This window comes from Manacus vitellinus, unplaced genomic scaffold (assembly GCF_001715985.3).
Source record: "Manacus vitellinus isolate BGI_N305 unplaced genomic scaffold, ASM171598v3 scaffold_14_pilon, whole genome shotgun sequence".
In the NCBI taxonomy this organism is placed as follows: domain Eukaryota; kingdom Metazoa; phylum Chordata; class Aves; order Passeriformes; family Pipridae; genus Manacus; species Manacus vitellinus.
The window spans coordinates 9,162,914-9,186,747 of NW_021939063.1; the positions used below are offsets into that span (position 1 = coordinate 9,162,914).

General features: G+C 37.6%; 1 protein-coding gene across 1 annotated transcript in view; it reads right to left on the reverse strand.

The window, feature by feature from the left end:
* Positions 1-23,834, reverse strand: part of PRKAR2A (protein kinase cAMP-dependent type II regulatory subunit alpha) — a 67,433-nt gene that overhangs the window by 15,299 nt on the left and 28,300 nt on the right. Inside the window, exons 2-5 of the mRNA XM_029958320.1 lie at positions 22,272-22,307; positions 4,857-4,909; positions 3,205-3,288; positions 1,995-2,101 (exon numbers count right to left, since the gene is read on the reverse strand). Of these exons, the coding sequence (XP_029814180.1) occupies positions 1,995-2,101; positions 3,205-3,288; positions 4,857-4,909; positions 22,272-22,307 (280 nt within the window). The remainder of the gene's footprint in view (positions 1-1,994; positions 2,102-3,204; positions 3,289-4,856; positions 4,910-22,271; positions 22,308-23,834) is intronic.

Here is a 23,834-nt window from a genome sequence, read left to right on the forward strand (position 1 = left end):
TGCAAACAAGTGGAAAGACTGTGGCTTTCCAAAAGGACCAGTGTCCTACTCTTTTGCATGAAAAATTAGAGGGTAGGAGATGGAGGAGGACTGGAAAGGGAGAAAGGACAGAAAATTCCTAACTGTAGAAGTTTTTCTAATAACTGAATAGCAAAAAAGAGTTGCAGCTGAGTTAGTTTTCACAGCAAAGGCTGCTATGCTGTGTCACTAGATAACAACAAGTTTAATTTTCCTCACTGTACAGCCTTTCTGCCTCATATTTTTGTCAACATATTTATGTTACTGGTGTTTTTAACTTGAAAGTAAAACAAAACAAAAAACTTAAAAACTGAAAACTTCCAACACAACTATCTCTCGATAGAAAAAACCTGTTTTGAAATAGCATTACATCTGTAGAACAGAGACCACAGAAGCACTTACCTGAATATCTAAGATTAAGTTCCATTCCACTTCTTTATTTAAGGTTAAAACTCATAGCAGAGAGAGAGCTTTTAGTAACCAACAGGATAACAGCCTTACATAGAAACAAATTAAAACAGGCTGATGGTATCTAACATTTTTGAGAGGCTCCCAAACTGAGTTTAAATTTCCTCATGATTAGGAACCACTGCTCTGCATGGAATCTCATCTTTGTAGAGCTGGTGGCTCTGGCTCCCACAAGTTCTGATCTGCAGTACCTTACTCTTATCTGGGACAGCTTGATCTCCCCAGTGAATGTGGCAAGAGAAGGAACTTTTCCTGTCTAGCCAAAGACATGGGATTGGACTGAGGCAGAGCAGTTGAGGGACATAACTGAGTATGGAAATGGAGCAGTGGTTTAGGCTAATGGGATGGTGTGGTAGAGGACAGGAGAATGGGCATATGGTCAATATACTTGAGGTAGCCCTATGTTCAGTAATTTCCCTAATCAGAGAGGGGAATGTCCTTAAAACAAACAAGAATCATTCAAAACAAACCATTTCTAACCTAGAAATTCTTTCACAAACTCCTTAAATATAGTATAAATGACAATTCAAAAGGGGACACATTGTCTTGAAGAACTGCTCTGAAAGTATTTCATTCAATATTAATGGTGTCATTATTTCAGTGATAAGCAAGATAACAGCACATCAAAAAAGCAGTTTGCTAAGACTGTATTCCAACAGACATTTATAAATCACTTAGTAATTTTATGTTTAATATTACAGTTTTGCAGCAGGAAATAAATCCATATCCTTAATTATTCTTTAAATATGGTGATTAAAAGTAACATTAGCCAGAATTTCTTCCAAAAGGGTAAAAGATATTCAAAATGTGCATGCACACATATATCTATTATATGCCTGTTGCATATATATGTGATCCCCAAAATTATCATGTGAATTTGCTTGATGCGAGAAATTGCAAAATGGCACCTTAAACTCTGCAGGTACCGTCACCAACAGAGGCAAAGCAACCCTAAATCTCTCTGAAGTCAGTGATCAAAACTAACTGGACAAAGTCCAGGTTGTTCAACAGTCACCACTACCATAGATTTTTACTTCCTGTATTCTCCTTCCTGAGAACAATCATCTATCCCTTCCCTTACCACATGGCTACTTCTGCTGCTTTTATGCCTCCTTTCTTCAGAAAAAAACATATCCTGGTCTAGAGACAGGATGTAATATGGCTGGTTTTAAGCTGTACTATGCTGATGGGCACAAAAACTAAACTGAACAAATCACAGGCAAGCTCACGCTGTGGCTCTCCCCTCAGAGAAAGTGGTATTTGTGTTGTCACAGCCTCAGAGAACGTGTTAAAGCCCAGCTGGTTTGAAATGTCCACCTAAGTCACATCAGATTGTCCCACTGACCCAAAAGTCAATGGAGGCCTTAAGGGGAAACTGGAAAGATCACATGAGAAGGCAATGACTGCAAAAAAGTAAGTTTGCTTCAAAACCTGTTTGCAGTAAACATTCCCTTTCTTAAGAAGCTGAAAAGAAACATCCTCTTCATGTCACAGGCACAGCTGCTTACCGCTCAACGACATAGAAGTTATCTCCATCATCACCTTGGTCAATCACATGTTCCTGAGGTTTCACCTTCCTCTCAAACATGGCATCAAGGACCTGAGACAGCTGCTCCTAAAAAAAACGAACAGGAGCGGGGGGGAAAACCCAAACCTGTCAGAAAATACACTGCTGGACAATGGCAAGTTCATTTGACTTGATCTGGACAGTGAAACACAACATGCACTGCATCAGTTTTACTGTATGCAAATACCAGTAATACTGATATTACATGTTAATTTCTACTGGCACCTCATTCATTTCCACATTATTAATGTAAGTTCAATAATGCAGACAAACATAGACATTTCCACCACAGAAGAGACATTATCTCAAATTTATGTTGAAATGGCTCAATTTTTGCAGACCATTTCAGTGCCAAAGCACACATGTATGTTTGGTATAATCTGACACAGCTTCACTGCCATGGACACACATGGATTCATGTCAATGGCAGGTGTATTTCATCACATGTATGTCTAGAAACTGCACCATGATCTATTAGTAAATTATCTGTGCTGTCATCATCTAAGAGCCCCAGTCATGACCAGGACTGTACTGAACAGAATTCTATACAGTTATTTCCCTAGACAGTCTGTGTCTTTGAGAACCTACAATTGCAGCCCCAGATGAGATGGGGTAGGTACAGATGGGGAAAACACACAGAAAATGGGATAATGCTGGTGTGCACAGCAGGCTCCAGCTGGGTTTCCCCAATGAGCCGTGACTAAACTTTCTTTTTTTGCAGGCAGCACAGCCAGGGAGGCTGTGAAAGCCAAGAGAGATGATGCCACATAAATGCCTTGCCTCGATGCTGACCTGCTTTACCAACTTTGTTATTCCCAGGCCCATTAACAATATACTTTTGCTGCATTTTCAATGCCCAGATGTTCAAAGTTAAAGATGTAGATCACAGCTGAGTTTCTAAAAATACACTGCATGAACACGCAAGCCAGTCTTTATGTTGCTAGGTGCACTTGAAATATTTACTGCACTCCTGGAGTTGGAAATTATCATTGCAGCATCTGTAGGCACCACTATATTGAAAATATTCCCCATCTTTTCAATAGAATCCTATTTTCTTGTCTTTAAAAACTGTGTCTGGACTGTTAGATCACGGTATTAACTGTACATACAAACAATCAACTCCATTTAAGATTTCCTTAAAATGCTATTACCTGATCTAGGTTTTTGAAGAGCAGGATATCTTTACAAGCTTCCTGCAGTCGGCATCGCTGTTCATCAGTTTTTGGATGAACTACCTTTAAAACAAAGTAAAACAGAACTGTCACGACAACAAAGAAATATGATGACAGACTGAACCTTCACTTCAGAGTGAAAAAGCAGAACACAATTTAAGTGTCAAAGTATACATTGTTTTTTTGTTGTTTACATAAACAGTATTTATATATAAACATACAATGCATGACAGAATGAAAGAGACATAAGAAAAATATTATGCTGACAATTAACACCTGCAAAACAACAGTCAGGACAGACAAGAAAGAAAAGGATGCCTTTTCCATTCCTTTCCCTTCTAGCACAGCCACAGACACGGTCAAGGTCTGAGCACTTGAAACAGGAAAAAGTGAACAGTTTTCTTTCTAAACTCTGGCTATATTAGTCCCAATATACTTACTGTTGGCATACAGGCAGTTCATAAGATATATGATATATATGAGTCTCAGCCCACCTAGCTATTGAAGAAGTATGGTTTTTTCCAACAAAATTACTTAAATAAAGCTTTGCTGTTTGAGATATTTTGCTACTTCTTTCCAATTATAAACTCTCATCAGGTTAAAGGAATTGATACTCACTGTATCATAAAAATGTTTATATGTGTGTTTGTTAGGGGCTAATTATGAAAATATATGTAAAAATATTAATTACCTGACATTCACCACATTAATATTTATTATTTCTGGAATAACAAGGATTCCAAAAATCAGTTACATTAGCAGGTATTTCTAAAAAGTCATTATCTAAAGTTAAGCAGATCTCAGATCCTTATTTTAAAAGAAAACTGAATATTGAGTGAGCAGTCAAGAAAATTAAGACTTTTGATGTATCCAAGTTTACAAATATTTGGATATTTGGACACACTCATAGTCTTCTTTTTATTTTTATATTATAAAAATTATTTATGAAGTATCTTCACTTTTAAGAGAGATTAAATTAGACTTAGATTTTCATTGCAGAAGTGTAAATAACCTTGTGATGGAATCTGGAAAGGAACACCAGAAGTCCAAAGAGAAAACACTGATCATCACCAGCCAGGCTACAGGATTTGCTCTCATAAAACCATCTCTAAAGAAATACAATTGCAGTATCTGGATTCACAATTCCTAGAAATTCCCAGCAATCGAAACAACAGGTGGCCACAGACTTAAAATATTTCAACCAAGTATTTCTCCTACTCAGGCAGAACTGCTTTGACAAGAAAGGCAGTAAAAAGCATGTGAGGAATTTTAAGCACCCATGAAGAAACAGCTGTGGTAAAGCTTAACTAATTCTTCTCAACAGCATCAGTGCTCTAGGAATTGCCTCAACAAGCCTTTAAGATAATTAAGAAGGAAAATATCCAAAATTTTAAAGATATTAGACTTAAGCACAGCTCTCCAGTCCTTTGAAGTAAAATTATATTAAAGCTGAAGTAACTAATAAAGTGCATGAGACAAGGCTGGCCTTAAATTTCAGAGCAATGTCACTTTGTCAGTGTCACCACACCACACTCAGCACTAAAGGGACAAGTGGTAGGAAAATGCAACGTAGAGACATCTGCCTGTCAATCTGTAGAGAGAACCATGCATGAAATTATTCCCTCACTCACCCTTTGTTCTGTATCTTCTTCCTCTTCATCTGGATTGAAAGCTTCAGCACAAACTTGGAAGAAAAAGAGAGAGGAAATTAGTAAAAAGAAGCAATTACATGAGAACAGCAAGCCAATCAATTTATATACCTTTCTTCTGGATTTTCCTAAAGGAAAAACAAAATAACTTTTTGATTTTATGTCATTATAGTGTCAGAGGCTTAAATCCTATCTGTTCTCTGAGCAGGCACAACATGGCTGTTCTCAGACTCTCATGTAAAAAAATCTCTAATTTACAATGGAAAATAATCTCGCCTAGCAAGTACTCTGAAGCATAGACACAGATTTCCTTTCAATTTGTATCAAAGCATAACAACCTCCATTCAGATTCACTTACAAGCATCTTCTCTAAAATGCAGCAGAAAAATACTGCAGCTACACTGCTTTGTTCTTTACAGTGCAATGTACAGAGCAAAACACACTGGAAAAGAAAAAAGAAAAAGGAGGGATGAGGCACTTGCTCCACCTCAAGTCAGATGTGCAAGTATCGATATTTTGGGAGTTTTCTATTTTTTATATTTTGATACAGAGAAATAATGTTTGCACCAAAATTTACCCAGGAAATGAACAATCAGCTTGACTACAGTATATTCTATGACAAAAATAATATTTAGTCCCTTCTCTCATATGTTCCTAAATCTTACTATATTTGAATCAAATGAACGTCAATTGGTGATTCAAAACCAACTTTAAAAATTACACAAAGTGATCTTTTTAAAATGGATGAGAATATTTGTGGAAAACCACACACGGCAGAACACTGGGCCATGGGTCTGCCAAACATGTCATTATATCTACAGGATCAACTGGAAGAGGCAATAATGGTGAGCTGCTAAAATTTCAAACAGTTTGATTCTTCAGAAGAAGCTTATCTTCACTTATCTTAACAGTTATACTGTTACATGGTTTTACAATACTAAACACAGACCCTGTGGCTTCCAAAAGCCAACAGTTCTAGCTCAGATTTTCTTATTAATTCATGTACATTTACAGTTCTTGCATGTCAAAGTGATCTGCACATTCTAACCACCTGTACAGACAATCACAGAAAGAAGAGTCAGTCCTGTTTTCATCTAGCTGTGCTCTTACTTTAACAAGGGTGGTCTCACTTCTGAGGCTATAGGCCACTTATAAAATTTTACAAGGAAATATAGACAAGCATTTTTCTTTGTACTTTATCCAGCATTCTGACAATACTGAAGACTTGGCAGAATGCCCAGAAGCTCACTGCAATGACATCTAACCCCTGAATGGACTCAAAGTATAAACAAAAATAAGCAGATTAAAAAAAAAAAACAAAACAAAACTAGAAAGTCTAGAATTCAGCGACTTGCAAATAATTCAAAAATGCACACAGGCTTATTGACCCTGTCATCATGCTTTCAAGAGGACTATAAAAATGGACAAGTCCAGCATAATTTACTAGGAAAGATTTGCTTGGTTTTGTGTGGTTTGGTTTTGGGGTTTTTTCCCTTACCTAAAAGATACAGGTCTTTCCTAGCAAATTGGATTTTAATTCCTTTCTTCCCTGGAGAGAGTGAAGAGACTGGAATACCAAACAAGCATTCCACTTAACAAACCACAATGTAAAAATCCAATCATATAATCATTAGGCATCAGACATTTAAAGAGTAATTATTACTCATACAATAAACCCATTTAACAATACAGAAACAGTATATTGACAGTGTACCTACCACATGCTTTTAGTTTAACAGAGGGATCCACCCACACTTAGGGCAGATACTTTGGAAAGGATAAACAGCATTCTTCCTCAGCTGAAGAAAGGTATAGTCCATCCCACAGTCCAAAAATGGCTGGATTATGGGAAGGTGGATGCCTACAAGCTGCAGAACTTGGACTGATAGGCTGATCCACTTAATATACAATACAAAGGCACTAACAAAGAGAACATTATTAGCATTTTGGTGTGAAAGCTTTCCTCCTCCTTTCATTTTACAGTAAAGATCAAAGTCTATTGTCAAAGCTGTGAATTTTCTAATAAGGAACATTTTCTAAGAAAAAAGGCTCCTTGGTTTGGACAGTACGGTGAAACTGGAGATTAAATAAACTATATTTTTTACAATCAGCATATTTTATGAGGAACTGGAGTACAATTCTCTATTTTGCACTATAATACATACTATAAATGCATTTCTGTACATTTCTAAAAGTACCTGGCATATAAGCACATTCAAGATATGTATCTATGAATTCAGAGGTCATCGTACTTCACTGTATCATTCTATCATTCAAATTCTCAATACTAAGCTGCAAATTTGATTTTGTTCCTTCCCTGTTCCTGCAGGGAAGCTAAAAATGCTTTGGAATTCAGGAAATTCTCTTCAATATTTCCTTGGAAAAACAAGTATAATTACCACAGTTAAAACTAGAGCATCAGAGCAAAACCTTAGATTAAAACAAGTAGCAATCAAAGCAACACAGTTCTGTGCAACTTCAGTAAGAAATAGCTTTGGTTGAGGTTTGTATAGGTAGGTTTCCCCTATTTCATCTTACCCACCATAAGGCCCACACAGGATGTATCCTTCTAGGACTTAGTGCCCTTCCCTTACATATGGAAATTACTTCTGTAGTGCCCATGAGTGGGCACCACAAAAATGTGCCCAACAAAAATGTGGTCAAAATGGCACTTCTTCCCATACTGTCACATAGAAAACCTTCCCATTATACTTTTCATTCTTCAACCTCCTGCTGGGATTTCTTTTTCCATGGAGAAGGATAGGGCAGAAATTTTGGACTTTGGACAACTCTGATTGACAGGACTTTATTTACTTGCAGGCAGAGCTGTAACACTTAATGTAACATATCTGTTATGGGATGGTTAAAACAGGGGAGAGAGACAAAATTATGATTTCTGACTTCAAGCTTAAATTAATATTGTGATATGCTGGAAATCCCACAGAAAGCTTTTCAGCCTACTCATAACAACCAACAGCATTTTCCAAATACTTTAAAACATGACTAATGCAAAGGAAAAGTAAACATTACATCAAACCCTTCCCATGGTTTATGTCTCAATATGTTCAAGTTTTCTTTCCACTATTTTTAATTGGTAGATCACTTGTGGAAGTCTGTACTGTTGAACACATGACCTGCTGGTATCTGTGTCAGCCTTACCTTCAAAATGTTGCATGATATCTGTGCTCAAACAGTGTTGCTTTGTTATTCTTCTGGCTGAAAAGAACCCCTTTAACTACCTAAACTCTGCCAATCCCTGTCAGAAATCTATGGAATTTCAGGACTCCTCAAGGTTATTCATTCGTGGGTTACACTACAGCCATTCCCAAAGAAAAAACATCTGATCTTTCATCTTGATAGAGTGAAAACGTACTTGACCCACTATTTGATACATGACTGCATTCATGTATTAACTATTTCAGTATCCCAACAAAGCAGATACCCCAAGGCAAGCTTATCCTCACAACATTATCCTGAAGAAATGCACTGGTAGCATTTTTCAAACCCATTGAAATGGCAGTTGGAAGGGATCTGTCTCCAAAGGTCATCCAGTTCAACCTCCCCCTCCAAGGGGAGCTATTTGGAATGCTGGATCGGGGCTGACCTGGAAACCTCCCCGGGTGAAGATTGCACATCTCTGCTGACCTGCTCCACAGCCCTCCTGGGGAAGAGGCTTTTCTTAATGTGCAACCTAAAGCTCACAAGTATCTTGATATAAATTGAAGTGGCTTCTGAAATCACACCTTTCCTATGCGAGATTTTGAGCACAACTCTGCCCTTGAGCAAACACTGAGCACGAATCCATCAGTGGAAGTTACACACCAGTGTGACGCACACACAGTTACGTGTTTCCAATACTACAGCTCTATCAGCTCACATCATGCAGACCAAGCTTCCTTCCAAGTCTACCCACATAGCTCAAATAGCTTTGGAACATAAAAAGCAGTTTTCAATTTTAAGAAGCTTTAAGATAGAAAGAAATTCAGCTTTTTAATCCTACCATCTACATTTAGTCTCTTAGCTCCTGCAGCTTCTACAGCGAGTTTAGGTTTCTCTCATGCTGCACCTTCTTTGGCTTTCAAGAACAGGCACATCTGTTAACACTTCTGAAGGCTCAGAAATGACACAGCTCAATCGCTGCTTTGTTATGCAGGTGACAGCATCTGAAAGCAACCAAGATCTTTGTAGCTGCAGCAATGACATCAGCAGTGGATGGTTGAGGGGAAAGCAAGGGGTGGGGAGAGAATGAGAAGTAGCAAGACACCTTTGTTTATGCATGTTTTAATCACTCTCAAAATAATATTGTTCAGCAAAATACGAGTTTTGTCAAGATCAAAGTCCTTGCACTCCGTGCAAATCTGCATAATAGTTGAACATTTAGCTCTGGCAAGCCATCACAGCCTCTGAGAGAAACAGAGCACACCATCCTGGTCCCTGAGAGATCACTGCTTGTTTTCTTCAAAATAGCAGCCAAGAGGCTGAGGCCTGAATACCTTTAGACACATACGAAAGAAAGAAATTAAACTTCCATGTTTTATGTAAGGTGAATGCATTATTAATATTTCTGTTGCTATTGAAACAAGTAGCAAATAGATGCTCTGTCACACTTCCTTTGCAATTTTGCATAGCACCTTCTGTACTCTGGAGCGAAATCCTACTTACTCCTCCTTACTTATGAGGATGCATCACCTCCAGCTGATCCTATCAGCCCCAATAATAAAAATCCACCCAGAGTAGTATGTGCAGAACCACTTTTCCAGTTATTTATTCAGGTGACTAATCTTACACTACATGTATTGTGATGTTCTCTGCATTTGAGTTTGTCAAAGCTTCAAACATTTCATACGTCTGTCTCTCAAGAGACAGATGCAAAGCCTCTTCTGGGAGCAATATGCCAGCTGGAAAGGTGACCACTTCCAGGGTCTTGTCATTCCCTCTTTGACAGCTGAGTTGCACTTCAAAATGATGTAGTCAGATGAATTAGAAAGCTTAAACAGCATTTATACATAGGTCTTTGCTGGCATAGCTCAACGTGATTTTCTGCACTTGAGAAACAACTTCAAGTTTCCTCTCACTTCTGTTGCTAGTTAGCTCAGTACTTTTTGTTTCAGAAATTGCACTTTGATTCCCAAGTGAAAGATCTCACCATGTCAAAGCAGACGACAGATTCATACCTCGATCCAGCAAGTGGGAAACAGAACCTGCACCCATCTGCAGCACCTGAACCATTTTCACATTTATGACAGATAGAAAAGCAACACTGGAACCTGAAGAACAGTTAAGCCATCTGCAGGAAAATCAGCTGCTTCAGCCTTCAATTCACTAATGAGAACAGACTGAAATCAAATGTTATTTTTTTTCTCAAAATGAATGTTGTTGCATCAGCCCGAAACTCAGATCTTGAGTCTTATTAGACTGGTCGTTCTATTGTACTTTTAAGTGCCACATGACAACCCCTAGATGCAGGATAACCCAAAGCAGTACCACCTCCTGACTTCATTCTTAATTCTTATAGATGCATAACTAAGACACGACTTACAGTGATCAGGACTTGAGAAAACAGCACCCCCTCAAATTTTGTCAAATACCAATGCAGAATGTTCAACACACACAACCAGTTGCATGGCCACGTATGTCAAATCAAATTTAAGATTTTTCAGTTGAGGAATATTTAGAAATAATGAATTTCAGTAGCAAAGGAAAACAATGGGTTTTTGGTTCTTGAAATGGCTTCAAATGTCATTTAAAGTTAAAAGGAAATTAAAGTAAAATCAATTCGGTTCTTCACAGGCAGCGTCTTTCTGTGTTACAGATTAACTATGAAGATACAAAGTCACTCAGCGTGGCTGTGCCAAACCAGCTCAGTCCAGCCCCGATTACAGGTTCAGGCACAGCTCCACACTTGGTCTCAAAGCTTGCTCAGGCTGGAGAGCTGCACAGATCACTCTGTCAGGCAAAGAAGCCTATGAGACACTGACAGAGCCTGTAAGGCCTTAAACCCCTGCACTGTTTCACCCAGCTCTGTGAAAAGCCAGTGTTGCCTCTCTGCTATTGCACAATGCAGCAAAAGGTGCAAGTGTTCACCTGCCTTACCCTAAGCTTCAGTTTCAGCCCAGACTCAACTTGAAAATGCCCATCTCTGATGTAGGTGATGCTCCTCAAGGCCCACTATTTCAACAGAGTAGTGAAACAGCTCACAGGCAGAGCTTGAAGGGCCCCAGCTCCGCTCACAGCTGCCCCAAGGCACAGTCCTGGATAAATGCCTTTGCCCAGGGAGGCTGGGGCACCTAAGAGATGTGCATGATGTGTTACAGGGCTTGCTATCCTTGCCTTTAGAAAACTTCGTAACCATTCCCTCAGTATGATTATGTACTTTACAGCAGTGTTATCTAAATCAGACTTCTCCAGCTTGTTTTATTTCAATCAAAACAGAAATGCAATACTTCCGGTGACAGTGGCTTGTGACAAAACCATGATGCCACTGTCACACATTCCTATTTCATATTATGTTTCAGTCATGAGTTCAGAACAGACTGCACAATCAATTATAAATGCAACCTTTTATGATAATGTGGGTGTTTCCTTTGCAGGAAATCCAACTTTACATGCACAGACATTTTTTCTCCCAAGAGGCTTTAAGTACAGGCAACACAATAAGCCCTTTAAAATTATGACAACTGTTGACAATCATTGCCATATGTACATTTGTTTTATATATTCTAATGCTTTCTTCAAATGTTCTTATTAAATTCATAGAGATTAATAAAAATATGGTTTTAAGTGTTTCTTTAAAAGTCTTTATCATCAGATGTAGAGTAAAACAATTTAGACAATTCATTACAGCAGAAGAGCCATTGAAATGATACAGCAACAAATCAAATTTTTTTTCCACTACAGGAAGATTTGGCAAAGTATTTAAAATTACATTTCCCTAGGGGCAAACAAGAACTTTCATGATGAAAGACCTCGAATAATAAACGGAAAGTAAATAATCACAGTCTCTTAGATTCATATCTTTAGACACATGTAATGAAAGCATTACATGCAGACAATACTGCTTCAACTAGATTTAAAGACAAACATGAAGCACTTTTAACATGATACAATGCATTCCTGTTTAATTATTATTTCTAGGTAGGCTTTGTTAAGCATTGGGGTTTTTGTTGTGTTTTGCTTAACTCCCTCTGCAACACACAGGATCTGGCCTGGAAACTGCCCCAGTGAACTGACTCAGGGACACAGCTCAAGACAAACCATAGACCACAGCACACCTGGGAACCTGCTCCAGGGATCTATTAGGGAAAGACATTCCCTATCAACTAAGAGGCAAACTGGGCGGGGAAGGTCCTACTGAACTTCAACAAAACTTCAGAAGACAATTCTCAGCCCGCATATCTTTGTTTAAATCCTCCTCCTACTCAGGAGCAATTAAAATAAAAAACTTGTGCCAATGCAGGACTGGGGACAGAATTCTCTTAAGTATTTCTACTCTACCTCTTTGGTATAACCAGATGAATGTGACATTTGCCTTTTTTTTTTTTAACCAACAGCTGTTTATCATTGCATTTGCTTCATGTAGTTGCCTGTTTAGTTATATCGAGGCACAACTTTTACTTAATGCCTTTATATATGAGTTATGCAAAGTGTTTTAACTTATACTTCCACTTTGCATGCTCATGCATGGTTAAAGGGTCATACCCTCCCACCTCACTCCAGGTGCTGCAAGTAGCCTGTCTCCCGTACAGCTGGAGGAGCTGAGGGACAATATCACCTGATTTCACAGAATCACCTGCAAAACCACAACCAAGGCTCCTGCACTTTTGGTTTCCATGTCTCAATTCACAACAAGAGAGCTCAGCATCCCATCAGACAGTAGTGTGCTCTGGGCCTTGCAGTAAGAGGTGAGTCTGCATGAAAACTAAAACATAAAAAATACCTCGATCACGGTACAGGAATAACTAAAAATATGAAAGTTTTCCATGTGGCTGATCAAGGGAGTTCACAACTCTGCATAGTAACAACCAAACTCATAATATTGTCCTTTCAATCTTAAAACAGTAATTTACAATTTGCTTCTTCTGTTTCCAACTCTCTTTACTACATTTAAACAGAAATCTCAAAACAGCAGCAGGGTATTTTAGAGTTATATACTATTCCACGTGGTGAAGCCTGGGAAATTCATATGAAGCAAGCTTTATTCTTGAAGTTAAGAAATCAGAAGACTGAAATGGATAAACATGCTGCTGACCTTGTTCAAGCCTTCTAAGAGAGCCTTACCGATGAGATAGTCATCCATAAAAAAGGTCTCCCGGAAAACATGATGCTACTACTATTTCAGAGCACCCAGATTCACAATTGTAGAAGCAAGCCTTCTGCTTTAATGATCTTCTGGTTTAGCCCATCACATAACTCTTAACACGTTCCCAAATGTGTTGCGTAAGCAAGGCAGATAAATCCAGAAATTAAGCACCAGTAATGTTTATGTGCCTGATAAACAGAGTGATACTTTCTCTCAGTAAAAAACAGCACAGAGAATGTTCATTTTACATTCAGTTTCCATCAAAACAGCACAAGTTCCAAGAAACGGCTCAAATATACACCCTACTCCAAAAAAAGTCATGTATCTTACAGGCTTTTAGTTGCAAACAGCAGATAGAAGAGATAATCTAGCTGAGGAATAAAAAAGGAGAAGTGTTTTTCCAGTCTAGAAATAAGAAATTTTGTTTCAGTTTCCAGATAAGGCATTATTTGGATTTATACTCGCAATTCTGCTATGTGAATTGCTAAACCTGCAGTAAGGCACATAATACTTTAAAAGAACCTCCAGCATCTTGGGAAAAGTGCACTGAAGCGCTTCTGTGTTAGAGCAGAGCCCTAAAATTTCATTTAGCAATGAAAATCACCCACATCTTTCTGACATCTATCATGATAGAGAACTGAAAGATGTCAGTGTTAGAAGACATTCCTGAAATTAATGGTTCAGCAACTTAGATTTGATTTTTAAAGATTTCTAGAGAACATCCAAATATATTCCCATTACCCTCAATAGAACAAGTAACATCTATTTACCTGGAGCAACAAGGAACAATACAAAACTAGCATAGCTTTGACACACAAGGATTTTGTGCAGAGAAATGATCTGGAAGCCCCCAGGTCCCTGTGCTTGGAAACAACTCCGTCCTTTCCTGGCACACAGGCAAAACAGGAAATGTGGGAACCTACTGTCTGACTCCCTGAAGAAAAACCCAGTAGGTCCCCCCCATTCCTGTGTGGTTGCTGAACAACTCCCATGCCCTGGTGAATGCCAGCCATGGGGAAGGTGTAACTCACTCGATGCAACTCATCTCCTGGATGAGCCAGTTCTGGACTTCAGTGGCTCAAGGAACAAATGGATTCCCTTCACAGGAAATACATTTGAGGTGGGCTGGTAAAAGACTAACATTGGGCAGAACTTCATCACTTGGAACTTGTGTGCTTTATTTCTGATCACTTAGTTTTGTGTTTTTCCATTAGAGAACATTAGTGTGTTTAACAAGATTACGCTCCTTTCTCTCCCACATTTTGGAGACATGGGAAACACACACATTTAGACACACTAATCCATACCAGGTAAGTGCTTCAGGCAGTCAAGTACCCACACACAAGCCACCTCCCAGTCAAGTCCTGATTTAAGTCTCTCTTTAAGTCTCTCTTTAAAAGAGAGCATTTAAAGTGTTCACAGCAGTTCCCGAGGTTGCTTTAGAATTTCCTGTAGTGGGTTTTCATATTGCCATTATATTCCCTGTAGTGAGTGTTTCAGTATTCTAGTAGAGCCTTCCATTATTTGGAGTATGCACAGCCTCATCAAGGTGTTCTGGTGTTAAAAATGACTGAGTGAAGCTTCTGAAAATACATGGGATACCCCTTCATATCTAAATCATGTTTGTTTAAGCTTTTCTGTGCTATATGGACTATTCAACCCATTTCACACTAATCTGAAGTAACAGCAACCTAAACTTGCATGAGTGTACTAAGGGCATAAAATCATCTATGACTTTGTCTAAAACTTCATATTAAAAAAGGGATAAAGTGCTGCCTTATATATTCACAAGAAAAAACGCAAATCTCATTTAACTCCCAGGGTCACTCCACAGATGCACATCAATCACAGCACCATATTTTGCACTAGGTATAAAACTGCCCTTTCAGCCTGTATTGTGACAGGCATTTTGAGATTTCCTCTAGTGTGTTTGCTTTCAGTCTCTTGTGCACAACAAACTATGAAGGAATATTTTTATCTAGGCTTTAATTGTTGAAAACCAGCTTGAATTCAAATAAAAAATAATAATAAAAAAAAGCTACTCTCTTTTTCATCTCACAAAAGAAGAAAATTAAATTCCAACCTATCAAAAAGTGAGAGAATTAAATTTTATTTGAACAATCAGCTGAAGGCTGATATTTTCAAAAGCATTTATGTATCTAAAGATAAGGACTAGCATTTCTGTAAGCTTTTTAAAGGTTTTTAATGTAAAACAATTAATGGAAGTTAATCACTAGCACCTTTTGCTACTTGAATACTTTTGAAAAACTGATCCATACTGCATTAATTGCTTAAAAATGTGCATAGCTATACTTTTGCTCCTGATTAATAAGCACTGATTTCAGTTAAAACATTTGACATCAGAAGAGCAACTTTTCATGGTTATGTGGCACCTAAGCATGAGCAATTATTTAGAAAGAATAAATTTAAAAGACAAAAACTGAATTAATTCTACTCCACTGTAGCACTTACGTGCACTGAGTAGACTGGATCAGAATTCATCTGACCAGGTATTGCACTGACTTAAGTTTTAAATAAGGATGCTCACTGTGGTGTATTTCTCTTTATGCCAGAAAAAAACCCCGATCAGAATTACAATTATTCACAACACTGTGAAATCCAAGTAATTGTGAAGTCACGACTGTTAATTTCCAAATATAAGCTTTTCATTATTCACTGGATGTCAATCACATGCCAGGAATTTTTAAATAAGTCCCAATATTGCAAACAGAGAAAACAAGCTTTTTTGGTTTAATGAATAATGATTCAGACACTTTCTTACAGGAGAAGCACCCACACAATTTATCACCACTTTCATCTGTCATCCCACACGCTTGGCTTTTGCTCATATCAACATTTTTCAAAATGAATTAATTATTTTCACTCTAGTTATGATATCAGTTTTGCAATCAGTAAGGCTAGCAAAAAAAAAAAAATCACAGAAGCATCAGGTTGCTGATACAGGAAAACTGTTTGTGCCATTTGTACAAATGTGAATTTTTGAACTCAAAAGTCTTTACCATTTATCACCTGCCTGAAAACCTTTCAGCACAAGTTATTATGCCATCAGTTTTGTAAGATGGTGAATAATCAATATAGAAATTCATTAAATAGCTACAAGAGAAGAAATCAGATCATGATTTTCAAGTCATCCTCTGATAGTCAGATAGTCTGATAAGTATAAAGTAAAGAGAATAGCACAGAAAAAGTCACCACTCAGTCTTCCTCCCTTGATGATTTCAAGTGATGAGATTCTATCACTGAAGTATAGATAGTATCCTGCAGGAGAAAACACTCAAAACCACCTCCCAAGAGAAGTGTTGCCTCTTGCTTCACAGCTACTATTTAGATGTCCCAATTTAACAGGATCCCAAGACAGCATTCTTTACCAAATGCTAACATGCTGCGTGGCAATAATTAACATAAAAGCTTTATTAGAAAACCTTAAAGCTGTCATTTTTAAAGGCTACTAAAAAGAATTTACTATGTGTAATATTATCATATCCTGACATCTCAATTTGCAAGGATGTGAAGAAAATTATGTATCTCACTAGAAAACTCAGAGAGATACCAGACTTTAAAGACACATGTGATTTATGAGATGACTGCTAATTTTTGGCAGGAGCCAGACTAATGAAGAGTTCAAGGTAAGGAGTCCCCTCTATTGACAAAATAGGGAAGAATTAGTGACTTGGAAGAACCAACAGTCATACAAGGCTTCTTATGGAAGTTTATGTTATGAGGAAAGAAAAAGCCAGAAACTGTCAGGGAACATCAATTTACAGATTATTAAAATACAAAATTACTCAAATACAACAAAAAAAAAACCCAAAACAAACCTCCACAACACCAAAGCATACTGTCATATCAGATTGCTATAGACAAGAGAAACACCAAAAATACTGATTTCGAACCCAACATCTGCTGGGGTCACTGACAATGGGAACTGTCAGTGTCCCACACAGTGCTAATGTTTGCTGTACACAGGAAAACAGGGTTCAGTAACATTTAAACAAAATTATCCTCTACATATGAAACCTTTATTCAGCAATCCTACCTTAGGGGAGGACTTAGCACCCAGCTGCAGGAACAGCAGATTTGATCCTTCTCATTTCAAGGAGTCTCTGCTGAAAGCTGCTCTTCCAAAGGGACTAACTCAGGCAAGTCTTGTTTATTTGATTACTTTTTATATTAACATGAAAACAGGCACAGATTCTGACAGTCATGTTACTTTACCAGTATAAAAATATTAAGGAAATAACTATCACATATTGATTCCCTAGATTATATAGGTCAATTATTCTGCTTATAGTTGCTGAATGTGAAAACTAATCTCATTCCTATCCCACTGAGGCCAAAGGAAGACTGCAGGAGGGAGTACAGACATATGCAAGAGAGATATATTATACCAGGTCATTGAGACAAACAGAAATAATTAGAGAAAAAAGATTAAAACCTTCTGTCACACGTATATGCTAAGGGTGTCACATTTTGTCAGCTTTTTCCTATCCCAAGGAGATATCAGCAAGTCTGCTGGAGAGTGGGTGTTCTGTAGAATGAATTAAAGGTGTCTGGAAAAGGCAGTAAAGAAATCTAGCAAAAAACTTTATTGAAATATGCTAAAACTAAAAGAGAAGAAACTATGCACAAGAGAGACTGTAGTGGGCGTCACACCCTTCATTCCAAAAACACAATTAACTTTCATTCATATCCTACCAGGAGCAAAATTCTCCTCAATGTTACATATTAGTAGTGGGACAATTATCCATGCTCTCCTCCTCTAGTTTTGAAATAGCTTTAATATTATTACTTGAGAAAGGAGGTATCACTGATTTCTCCCATCTCCCTGCACCTTGTAGTCACTAACCAAGGGCTGGGATATTCACTGGTGTGCTCTGCAGTCTCCTGCATTACAGAAAATGAAGTGACTAACAGAATTAAGTTTGTCAGGAGCCCGTATGCTTGGGGAAAGATTAAGGAATGTAATGAAGCAAGTATGAATTCTTGGGAGGAAAGAACTGGATGGTTTTAGGCCATCCAATCCAAGCCTGGGCAGATGGGTTACATTGGCAGAAGGCTCAGACATTGCTAATTCACTTAAAGCAGCAGCAAGACGACTGGTCTGCTGGGTAATCAGCACTGAAATTGCCCATGGCACCACAGTCTGTGGCACCCTATAGTCAGGAGGGTTTCAGATTAGTGAGGTGGTTTTTTCCTTTTTAGTTTCTACATAGGGATGGCTTATGATTTTGCAAACAGGAGTATTTTCATCAAGCCAGGCACCAGCTCATACACAAATCAGAGCTGAGTGACGTCGGGGTTTGTGTGCACACCATGGCTCTCAACGTTACACGGCCAACATGCCACACACGAGCCAGATATTTACTAGATTGATTTCTAGGGGAACGCCAAGCTCTCATTTCTCCTTCTCCCTCCCAGTGTTCCCTGGAAAAGGCTGTTTCTCTTCATGAGAACACTACCACTCTGCACTTCTATAAATAATTCCATGAATGTGATTAGATAAGCCCCCCTTTTCCAGGATGACCCTCCTGCTCAGTCCATGTGGTTTCTCACTATCCCATCCATGGATCCCTGCTTTGCTGGCTGAACCTCCAGCCAGCACAAAAAGCCACGTTTCTCTGGTCAAGGAGCAAATGGGATTCCCTGCAGAGCCTTTACAGCTGCCAAACCATTTGGCAGAATTTAAAGGCACACAAGGCAACACCATCCCTCCCCCTCAGAGAGCACCTCAGCCTGGGGGATGAAATAGCAGCAAGTGTTAAAGAAATGGGGAGCACAAATAAGCAGAATGAATCCCTGAGTTTTCAATACTACAGATTTAGTAAAAAGAAGTGGTATGTGAGGCTGTGCTACTACCACTTACGGGATATAAGAGCAGTATCATCACTTTTGGTCAATGATTTGAGAACTGTGGAAATAAAATTAATTCTTCTTTTGGACAAAAAGAATATAGACTAAGTATGTTTTATTGTACAAGGTCAGCTTGACCTTTTTAACAGCCTACCATTTGGCAAGCAGTTTTCTTAAGTCCTGATTTAAAGTATTTTACCGTAGTACTGCATAAACTAGAGGTAATCTAATTTGCTCAAGGTTTTCAAGAAGTGCAAAAATAAAATTCCTGACCAACAGAGAACTCACATTTTGAGTAAGTCTTATAGAATGACAGCTAAATATTTACAATACTGGTAGTATTTTCCAGAACAGTTTAGAGGTTTCGTAACTAAAAATAAACACCTAAATGAAAATTTAGTAATCATTACAACAGACTTATTCTATGGGTTTATGTATCCCTAGAATTTGCATTAGGTCCACCAAGGGAATCATGATAATCCTGTTATCTGCAGGCAGCTAATCACAACTGACCAGTAGTAAACACTCCAAATTTAAGATTGAGGACACTAATAAAGCAATTTAGAAGTAACTGTTATATATACAAGAACATAACAAACAATTGTTACTCTCCAAAAACATATCTCTAGTTGAAGAGTTTACCAGAACAACTGTTAGCCTGTCCTACGCTATAAGTATAATGTAGTCAATTACTTTATCAACTTCTCCTTTAATTAAAATTATATTTTTCCTTTCATTTTTGACCTAGTGAAAAATGAGAGCAACGCCATAATTCCCTAGGCAGCCAGATTTTAAGTATTTTCTTTTATATTCCCCATGCGAGTTTTTAAACTCTTCTCTGTAAATCTACAATTTTCTGCATGTAAATCTTGACAGCAGCAAGCAACTTAACACTGCTCTTCACTGCCCTTACAAATACACACTGCACCGGAAACACAGCAATCCCTGGTCAGACTGACAAGGGTCAACACAGACTAGCAGAAGGCTCCTCTGAAGAGAAGTCCAGAAAAGAATACACTAAATGCAATTACAAAAAGAATTATGTGACAGCTTTTCTTCTCCGTGGTTTGTTCTGCTTCACTTAATTAGTTAAAACCAGAAATGTTTAGATACTACGCTGAGTAATCTGTAAGGCAATGTTGGTTTGGTATTTGCTGTTTTGTTGGTTTGTAAAGGCAAAACCTATCTTTGTCTTATTATTTTATTATTTGCATTATTTTTATTAATTGCAGAACAAAAAGTTGCTTAAAACCTAAGGCATCTGACAGGGAAATCAAATCAAATCCAGAGCACCAAAACCAGCAAATGAGACACTCATTTTATGCAAGAGATTGTAAAACGTGGTTGCCTGTGATGGCAGGGAGCTGAGTTCAGTGCCCCAGCAGAGCCCTGCCAGTCTTGTTCCTATCTGGGTAACTTCTTGACAGACACAGCAGGTATGGAGTGCAAAAAAACCACCAAACAACTCCCCCCCAGCCCAAACCAGTAGGTTTCTCTACTTTTCCTGCCAAGAGTAGGCAAACAGCATCTCTTTGTGCACACATGGATGCTGTTTGCATCGCCTTTGCATTTTAACAAATCCCACGCTGATCGTGACCTCTGCAGAGTATAGAGAGAGAAACTGGAGAACTTTTCACAATAAAAAAATATTTAACACAAAGTAGTAATATATATATATTCTATGATTGTTTGTCTCCATGACAATTTTAAGATGAACTGTAAACTCTGAATTATTCTAGCTCTTCCTGAAGCAGCAGCATTATTAAGAAACTAAACAGTCCTCCTTAATATAATTGCACAAGTTAGCAATTCAATTTTACATTTGCTGTTTAGTTGTTCACATTAACCTTTAAACCCCCTTAAATGACTAAACCTGTTTTTTAACTAGGAGCAGCTCAGTACTATGTAATCACCAATATTACATTTCAGTATTGAAAAGTCAAAAAGATAACAAATGCCTTCTGAATAAAGCTCAATTTTTAACTTTGGAAATAATTTGGCCTTTATTTAAATTTAAATCTGAGATGTATTCACTTCTCATTTGTATGATTTTACTCCATCAGCAGGTTCCAGGATGGATTAGTTTAATTAGCAGAGAAATTAAAATGTCTTAGGCCCCTCCAGATTAAGATACTCTACAATATATGACTTGCAATATTTACTATCAGAGTATCGAACTCCATTATTCAAGATACAGTTCTGTCCTGCCTAAATTTCTCATGTAATAATAGATCAAAACTACCAGCACTGTAATTTTTTAAGAGTTATGAAATTCTTATTATACTCAGTTACCTATTTGTAGTGGTATAAACACACAATCATACCCTTAATCACACCCAAGCAACCAGCAGCAAAGCAAGTGAACCACATGACTATAAGGACAATTTGCACATAAACATGTATTTATCTTACATTTATTTATATACCACTTATTTATGTAGCATATATATATATATATAAAGTCAACAATGCACCACCATAACTAACATACCCAATAATATGTAAGATCATATACACAGATTTCAAACTGAGTGGACTTGAACTCAAAACTAGAGCTTTCAGTTTCACCAAACAACAACTTCCTAAGCCAGCTAAATGTTAGTTAAATATCTGAAGACAAAAAAAAGGAACACATGCAAAGCAATTCACACTGCACCTCAAATGAAAAAAATAATGCAGTACCTTCTCATCCTCACATAACATTTTGTTCACATGATACTCCTTCAAAAACCAACTTCGAAAAGTATTTGTTGGGAATAACAGCTTCTCATTAAAGCATTTAATATTGGTTGAGATAGAAAACAAACAAATAAAAAGAGTATAATCTGTGTCTCTAGAACAAGTGAACAGCCACTAATTCAACAAATTTAATATCAGTTGCACAAGCCAGGGGCTAAAACAATGCAGAAAGGGGGCACTCCTCCCCCCATATTTTTGTATTCTAACCAGAGATAAAATTCTTAGCAACACAGAAGACTAGGAGATGTGGTACAGCTGAAAAATGCTGCCATTTTTTCATTTTCCTGTAAAATAATTATGGCAAATTATGCTATGCTGTCTACAGTGAATTAAGAAGCAATTATCATTATTTCAAATAAAACTACTGCAAGAATTATGACAAATAAGGCAGTGATAAGGGTAAGGTAATTTTTAATGCAATTCCTTTAGTCAAATACACATTTAAAAACTATTTCAGAAACTTTAAACTCTCAGAAAAGAAACCATACCTGATACTCTTCTGTTGTATCGGTTAACAACTGGAGCTGAAAAAAAAAATAAAATCAAAATTACACATTTGTGTTGATTGTTACAAAGTCATCATCTTGATTAATCATTATTATTTTTACTACACCGATCCTATACAAATCTCCAAAAAAAATAAAACGCTTCAATATAAAGCTTTCATCCATTTACTTGCCAGTCAGTGTTTATTTAACATTAAACCACATATTCCTGAAAGCCATTACATGCTAAGATAGCTGGTAAGAGCCTTGGGGTTCTCTTTTACCTAATTCTGAAAAAAAATACACTTTTACAGAGGTTACTCAGTCTTAACCTACCATCAGTTCCCAGCCTATTTTACTTAGTGTTATTGCACAACATTCCAGCACTTAAGGTTAGCTCTACCTACTTAACATGGATCAAAAGCCAAAGGAACTTACTGCTAATCCCTTCTCTACTCCTACAGAGCACAAGCTGTGTGAGTACCAAGGCAGTGCTCCCATAATAACTCGAGTCATCTATCCCTGACCAAGGCTGTCTTCCATAAGGGATTTAAATTGAAAAATTCTGAGATGGATAATCCATTGCTCCTTTGTTCGTGCTGTTGGCTGTACAAGGTACTTGAACTTTAGTTTGAGATGAATGTCCTGACTTTCACTGTTCACATACATTTTGACATCAGGCCAACCTTCAGCAAACAGCATCTTTGTCCCTTTCACTGTGACCAAGTTACTGCCTTCCTGAGCTGCTTCAGTCTCAACACAAAAACCAGTTAACCTGTAAAGCTTCACCCAGAACAAAACCAAAGCTTTCTGCTCTCCTTCATCAACCAAACTAACAACCAAGGTAATTTTATTCTGAGTGCTTCATGCTTTCCCAATTCTCTTCCTTTTGATGGATAGTTCTATTTTTCCTGATAAAACCAATGAACTTTTTATTCCATTCTTTAAACATTCAAGAATTAGATGAGCCTTTATACCCCCTCAAAGCACACGCATCACGGACCCAGATGTATTAAACCCACGCTACTAAAATCGTAATGACCCCATCATGTCTTAGAAGTTACAAACTCTTGAGTATCTTGGCACCACCAGAATATGAAGAACGATGCTTTCTTAGCAAATACACAAGAACTCAGCTTCTCTGGAGCACTTAGAACCACCTTGCATCTACATGAAAACACATAAGTGGAAAAATAAGAACAAAATTATTATTGTGTATTCTTTTGTAATGATAAAGGAAATCAGAAGAAGCTGGGGTGGGGGGAATAATCAGGGTAACTTCATAGAGTTTTCAGCCAAATCTACCCACAAGGAGACAATGCTTAGCTTCACAAGAAGCTCAGGATTAAAAGCAAGATTATTCTGAATTTTACAATTTAGATCTAGATCTGAACTTCTATAACATGACATAACCCCTATAAAAATAACCCTGACGCAGCTTGAAGAGGTTCAAAAACACTGAATAATAAACCTGAGAACTCAGGCAACTTTATCTTCAAACCTTTAAGCAATTTTTGACAGCAGCAACCCTTCCTGCAAATAAGGGTAGCATAAATCTCACTTGCC